General features: G+C 30.2%; 1 protein-coding gene across 1 annotated transcript; it reads left to right on the top strand.

Annotated features, from left to right (window-relative positions):
- Window positions 1-5,505: 5,505 nt before the first annotated feature.
- Window positions 5,506-7,118, top strand: LOC115988958. Its single transcript, XM_031112593.1, has 2 exons — window positions 5,506-5,984; window positions 6,405-7,118. Exon 2 carries the CDS (start codon window positions 6,416-6,418, stop codon window positions 6,896-6,898), a length of 483 nt encoding a protein of 160 aa, XP_030968453.1. The 5' UTR covers window positions 5,506-5,984; window positions 6,405-6,415; the 3' UTR covers window positions 6,899-7,118.
- The last annotated feature ends 589 nt before the right edge of the window (window positions 7,119-7,707 follow it).

Below are 7,707 nucleotides of genomic sequence, written 5' to 3' on the forward strand. Positions count from 1 at the left end.
CATTACTTGTATATATATATTTGACTGTGACTGGTTGGTTTTTGATCATTAAATCAGATCCATGAGGTATCGCCAATTAAGGATATCCTTCCTCGTGCTTGAAAAAAAATAATGGAGGGTGTGGTGGTGAAAGGGTTTGCGTAGGTTGCAATGCATTGCAACATCAAGCTCAATAATGAAAGGCGTGATAAAGCAACTTGTTTTCTTCCTTCCCCACTTACAAGCCACCTCGCTTAGCTAGAAATGTAGCATGACTCATGAGTGATGAAAACAGTTTGAATCAATATATATATATATATATATATATATATATATATATTTATATATGTTTCCAACATGAATACGGCATTGGTTTAATATAAATTTAAATGACAGGTTATTTTATGTTGTAACATTTTTATAACAACCTAAAATATTAGCTTATCATAAATATTTAAAAAAAAAATTACACTAGAACTCACCACAACTCAAAACAAATTTATTGTGAAACCGTTGTGAGATTTTGTTGTGTTTATAGATTTTCTCTTAAATCATATGAATTAAAATGAGTATCATGAATAAATCTTATTTTTTATAGATTCAAATTAACTTAACTAATAAAGTCGTTTTTATTATTGAATAAGAGACTTAGCTTTAAATTCTGCCTATAAAAAAAAAGTGTCTTTGTCTCATAGTAAATAGTAATATCATATCTTTTCTGGAAAAAAAAAAAACTATATGTCAATGAAAGTTAAATGCAAAAGCATGTAAAGATTTGGCTTTGATATATAGTTCCTTAAAAAGAGCTTTATAAAGATTTGCAAAGATTTGGAATAATTTGAATAGTAGTAGATCACTTAATTTAAGGAAACAAGTCTCGTAAAAATAGGGGAAATAATATAAAATCAAGAAAAAAAATTAACAAACTGTAAAAGAATAAAGTCTTCTAAAAAAAGGAACCAAGTCTTGATTGTTACTTTTGATATAAGATAGAATTTTTACTCTAGTCTAATCTAAATATATATATATATATATATATGTGTGTGTGTGTGTGTGTGTGTGTGTGTGTGTGTGTGTGTGTATGAAGCTTCCTCCTAGAAACTTGAACCTCGACCTTTGCCCCCCACACCCTACAAACACTTATACTTGTGGAGTGAACACCGCATCAAGGGTGTGCGGTGGTAAGGGAACCAAGTCTTGATTGATACTTGATAGGATTCAAATAGAATCAAGTCTTGATGGCTGAGATTCAAATTTATCTCTTTGAAAGATTGTTGCTGGATTGATGAGTGACTGCAGTTTAATTGAGTTGCTTGTTACGTGGGATTCTGTTAGGTCAATTAGTAAAGTTTATTGTCGTTATATGAAGGGTTTGAGTTTGAATCACACTTACACCAAAACCAATTGATATCTTAATTTCATGATAAAGAGCAATTTCTATATATAAAAAAAGCCAATGAGTTATTGCTACAGCACGCAATGCTGCAGTACTTTGGTTTGTTCAATTTTTATTTATTTATTATTTATTTTTACAGTACTTACTCTATAGTACTTTGGTTGTTTCAATTTCCACTGTTATGCTTGCCTTCGTTGAATTTGCTTATATAATAATAATAAAACATTAACACAACAAATTACCACAATATTTTTCACAAATGTTGAGGTGTTAATTCCTATAAAATAATAAAATATCATACTGGAAATTCTGCCTATAAAAAATAAAATAAGTGTCTTTGTCTCATAGTAAATAGTAATATCAAAAAAAAAAAAAAAAAACTATATGTCAATGTAAGTTAAATGCAAAAGCAAGTAAAGATTTGGCTTTGATATATAGACAATTCCTTAAAAAGAGCTTTATAAAGATTTGCAAAGATTTGGAATAATTTGAATAGTAGTAGATTACTTAATTTAAGGAAACAAGTCTCGTAAAAATAGGGGAAACAATTTAAAATTAAGAAAAAAATTAACAAATGTAGAAGAATAAAGTCTTCCAAAAAAGGGAACCAAGTCTTGATTGATACTTTTGATACAAGATAGAATTTCTATTCTAGCCTAATCTAAGTGTATATGTGTGTGAAACTCCCTTTTTAGAGACTTGAATCCCGACCTTTACCCCCCATACCCCATAAACATTTATACTTGTGGAGTGACTACCGCACCAAGGGTGAGCGGTGATAAGAGAACCAAGTCTTGATTGATACTTGATAGAATTCAAATAGAATCAAGTCTTGATGGCTGAGATTCAAATTTATCTCTTTGAAAGATTTTTGCTAGATTGATGAGTGATTGCAGTTTAATTGAGTTGCTGATTATGTGGGATTCTGTTAGGTCAATTAGTAAATTTTATTGTTGTTGTATGAAGGGTTTGAGTTTGAATCACACTTACACCAAAACCAATTGATATCTTAATTTCATGATAAAGAGCAATTTCTATATATAAAAAGAGCTAATGAGCTATAGGGCGCAATGCTGTAGTACTTTGGTTTGTTCATTTTATTTATTTATTTATTTTTTTTTTACAATACTTACTCTATAGTACTTTGGTTGTTTCAATTTCCACTGTTATGCTTACCTTCATTGAACTTGCTTATATAATAATAATAAAATATTAACACAACAAATTATCACAATATTTTTCACAAATGTTGAGGTGTTAATTCCTATAAAATAATAAAATATCACCCTGGAAAGTGGAACTAGCCACAACTAAAATAAAGGTATTGTGAAGAAAAAAAAAAGAGTACCGCATCGACAATATTTTCATAATAAATATTAGGTGGTAAATTATTATTCTAATTTAAACTTACCAATGAAATCATTTTTTTGTCCACCAATAACAATCTACTACTTATGATTTGTAATGAAAATGTTGTGAACATAGTATTTTTCTTGTGAAAATATTAAGACATCTTGTTGTTGTCACAATATTTTCACAATTGCTGAGGTGTCAATTATTTACAAGTCAAAGTAAAATATAACAAAGTTGTAAAGGCATTATGAAAATGTTGTGTCATTCTTTGTGTTTCTAGAATTATTTTTTTATTAGTCAATTTTTGTTGAGCCAAAATTCATTGTTTAAGTACAGTTTTCTTGGGTTGAATTTTTTTATTTTGTTTTGTATTTCTTTATTCTTTATGCACCATTTTAAGTAAAAGCACATAAAATTAGTATTAAAACATTTTTCATCCTTTATGTTTGGGACAGTTCACAATTCCTCATTAAACTTTAAAATCAAGCAATTTCCTCATTAATATTTTGGAAAAAAGCAAATATGTCATATTTTTATTCTCTCAATAAAACCCTAATAAAAGTTTATGATTCTTAAAATATTCTATTGTGTAGTGGCTAAAATATTCCCACTAAATTTTAACATCCCAAAAATTTTCTTCACGTATTTTGAGTTTTAGATGGTAGTAATGCTTAGAAAGTTGGAATGGTAATATAAAGTGTTTTATTTGTTACCTAGAAAACATTGATTTTTTAAGTTTAAATTTTCGAAACTTATAATTTATCTAATGAAAAATTCGATAACACATGCCTTTTGTTATATATATATATATTTTGCTTAAAATGAGTGTTTGTAAAAACTAATTAAGCTAAAGATTGCACATAGACTCATGTAAAATGATAAAGAAGAAAGTATGAATGAAAAAAATTTTCATTGCGTATGGTTGAAGGTATTTGATGAAGAGTTTTAATTGTAACATATGACATTATTCATTGCGAAAATTTAAATATTGTGACAAGGTTTTAGCAAAACTTAGTTGTTTATTGTTGGAAGATAATGATATTCATTATCATTCTTATAAGTTTTTAATGAGTGAATATTGCCTTTAGCAAATAGGTATCAAAATTATTATACGAATGAGATTAACTTTGTAAGACATACATTTTTTAAGTATATAATTTCATACTTCTTCAAATAAAAATTCTATCTTAATTTTCTTATATAAGAGGTAGCACATGCCTTGCGCGTTCCACGCACAATAGTTTATAGAATATATATGTCATAGATTTATATCCTATCATATCTATATTAAAAAGAAAAAAAAAGAGAGTGATTATAGTTTTTGAAACAAACCAAAGCTTCGTTTAATCTAAATTAGACATCATAGGCATTCTAAAATTTCTCTTAAGAGTTTATACCTAATATGAGTAACATGTTTAATATTTTATCGAAAAAAATAAAAAGTTAATGTGAACAATTTGCACAAATCGAATCTACCTACACAGTGTTATGTTTATTATTTAAACGAAAGTTAAAGTCAATCTAGATTAGACATCATAGACAATATCACGTTATCTATATTTGATTCCATGTGAACTGATATTGGCAACCAATGTTAGAAATTTGTCTAAAAATTAAACAAAAGACATGGAATTTTGCAATATTGATTTCATTAATTTTAGCTCAATTGGTAAAGTTTTTGATGGTTGTATAAGAGATCTGGGGTTCAATCTCCGCCTACACCAAAACTGATTGGTATCTTGGTCTAATAATAAAGAGCTATTATTAGGAGCGGACGCCATAGGTTGAAACTCTTTCTCTCAAAAAAAAAAAAAAAAAAAAACCCAACTATTTAGGTGATATCCAATGGTCGATCACCTTTGGACACCCTATTTAAAGGCATGTTACAGATGTCCTAAAATGACTACATCTTTTTTGAAGTTTTCACCACTTGAAAATCAGTTATAACTAATGCTAGTTTCATAGTTCTTCTATTAAGTTGTAGTAATTACACATACCATTTCTTTTTGAGTGGCATCCAATGCATTACTTCTCATGGTAGTTTAAAAACCTGAACCACCTAAAAAACTGTAACCAAACTAACTAGAACTTTGATGCCATAAATAGTACTAATCACTCTGTCAACTATATATAAAACAAGAATTAGTTTCAACATTAATATGAGAAGTTTCATAACCGTTAACACAATATCTTATGATTAGTGTACGATAAAGACGATATTGGTAGTATTGCCGATTAGTCTTTGCGAAAATGGTGTTAATAGTTAGTTTAGTTATGAAATTTTAAATGACGGTTATATTTCTTTTAAGAGTAATGTTAGGAAAATGGTCAAATCCACACCTTACTTATGCATTAACTCTTGATTGGATTTTGATACTTTCACATAGGTATATTACGTGTACTAAAAAAAAACTGAAATCAAATAAAAAATTAACACATAAGCAAAGTGTAAATTTGGGTGTAGTTTCCTATATGTCCCAAACTCTAATTAATGAGATTTTTCAAAACTGTACATTACACGTTTTGTGGGATACACGTGGCAAACAAAGAGTGCTCCATAAAATAACCAAGAAAAAACATAGAAAAGAAAGGCCTAATAAGAACAGCACAGCACATATTGGCTAAGAATAGTTTCACAATCTGATAATGCTTAGCTGGCAATCCAAAGATCAACGGTCAGAATTCACCGACAGCAAATGTTGCTTACGTGGATTATACCATAGTCCACCCCCTAAAGCTTCAATCATTGGATTTCTCTCCCCCAAAAAATTTTTTTTTTCTCTCTCTCTCTCGAAGTGTCTCTCTTTCTTTCTTTCTTATAGCCTATACTATTCATATCATTCAATATATCGTTTGAGTGGAGGATTTTGTGGAGGAGAAACAAAAAGCAATCTATTTGTTTTCTTATATAAGATTTGGGTTTCTTAGAAAGTTAACAAAAAACCAAAGAAAAAAGAAGAGAGGAAGAGAGAGAGAAGAAAAGAAAAAAGAAAAAGAAAAAAGATATGAGCTTGAGTTCTTAAGGTGATCATTGAAGAAAATAAAAATTTGGGTTCTGTTTCGATTGTAAAGTTTTATTTTTGAAATGGTTTTGATGTGTGAGATTGTGCTTGAGGAAGAAAAGGTTGAAGAAGGAGAGTGGGAAAAAGAGAGATAACAAACATACAAAGCCAGCCAGAGTAGCAGAAGTAAAGAGACAGAGAGACAAAAAAGGAAAAAAGAATTTCTGGGGGTTCATTTTGATCTGCTTCTGCTGGTAATTCTTATCAAAGCTCTTATCTTTCTCTGTTTTTGAATATTGGGTTCTTATGAATTTATTGAATAGAGACTTGTTTTAGTTCTGTTCATTGTTCTGTTTTTTTTTTTTTTTTTTTTTTTTTGCTTTGTGTGATTATGTTGTAAAGTATATGTTCATTGTTTTATGCTTCATTAGTAAAGAAAGTTGAAGAAGACAAATATTTTCTCTCAGAAAACAAGCTATCTTAACATGAATAGTTGAGTTATTGGTTTTGTGAAACCATACAAACAGTATCAAAACAATTTTCACTTTCTTCCATTCCTCTGTTTTCTCATATGCTAAACATCTTGCAGAACAAAATTGTAAAAAGAAAAGAATTACTTTGCATCTGAAAGAAGTGAAAATGTGTATATATTTATAGTTCGGTATTGTTTACAGGGTTATTGGCAATGTCTACAACTATAATCAGCGATCCAATGGTTCTTTCAACCCCAGAAACACAAACAGCAGCAGCTACAAAACTCATTTCCCAACTTGAAGTAGAATTCGTCATATGTGACTGCTGTGGACTAACCGAGGAGTGCACGCCGGCCTACATAGCACACGTCCGGGAGCGTTACTATGGAAGATGGATATGTGGCCTATGCGGCGAGGCCATAAAAGACGAGATCATAAGGTCTGAAAGGCTACTTAGCACTGAAGAAGCAATGAATAAGCACATCAACTTTTGTAAAAAATTTAAGCCCTCTGATCCGCCTCCAGATCCTACTCTGCATTTGATTGCAGCCATGAGACAGATTCTAAGGCGCAGTTTGGATTCGCCGAGGGCAATGAGGTCTACGCCGAGTAGTCCGCTGAACAGTGACCGGGAAATTCATAGTTCAGGGCTTACTAGGTCCGAGAGTTGTTTTCCTAGTCTGTCTAGTCCATGAAGGTATGAGATGGAATAGGAACAGAACAGAGGTGAACATGGGAAATACACATTTCATTTGCTGCAAAATAAAAAAACCCAAAAAGACAAAAGAAAAAAAATGGTCAAATGATTATTGTAGTTAGCTTGTTCTCATCAAGTATAGAGCTTTCTCTGTTGTTAAAAATCTCTTTCTTTCAATTTTCATTTCAAGTACATATATATTACTTTTTCTTCTCTAATTGTTTCCAATTACAAGTGCCTTAAACCATGGGTTTAAAGTTTGCTAACTAGCTTTGATTACTAACTCTAAACATATGAATTTTGCAAATACTTGTAAAAAGTATGGAATTTACTTAAATTGGTGCTAATATTGGATTAATATAGTTCAAAATTTTGTTTAAATTTGGTGAAAATCTAAGCTAAGAAAGAAAATTAATAATTTGAGTGGCCAAATAGCCCATCCTAGGAGAAATTATTATTTACAACGAGAGGATCGCTGTTGTGGTCCTCTCTAACCAGTGAGATGATAATATCTATGCAAATATATGTGTGAGCTTCCTAATCAGCACAAAGAATAAAAAATAAAAATTACCAGATAATATCACATTTGCGTAAATAATAGCATTTTATTGATTGTGAGATTAGAGAGGATCACGTCAGCCGTCCTTCTAGTAGACCTAATAATTTCTCCTGTCCTAAATGCTGGTGCCGTTAAAGTGCAAAGAGCTATAGCACAATTGCTGGATGCCCGGATCTCTGAAGATTTTGTGCATATTGGCATTTCATACATGGCTTTATTTAGCATTGATTTTTCCAATGCTGGACACC

Source organism: Quercus lobata, chromosome 5 (genome assembly GCF_001633185.2).
Source record: "Quercus lobata isolate SW786 chromosome 5, ValleyOak3.0 Primary Assembly, whole genome shotgun sequence".
NCBI classification, from domain to species: Eukaryota; Viridiplantae; Streptophyta; class Magnoliopsida; order Fagales; family Fagaceae; genus Quercus; species Quercus lobata.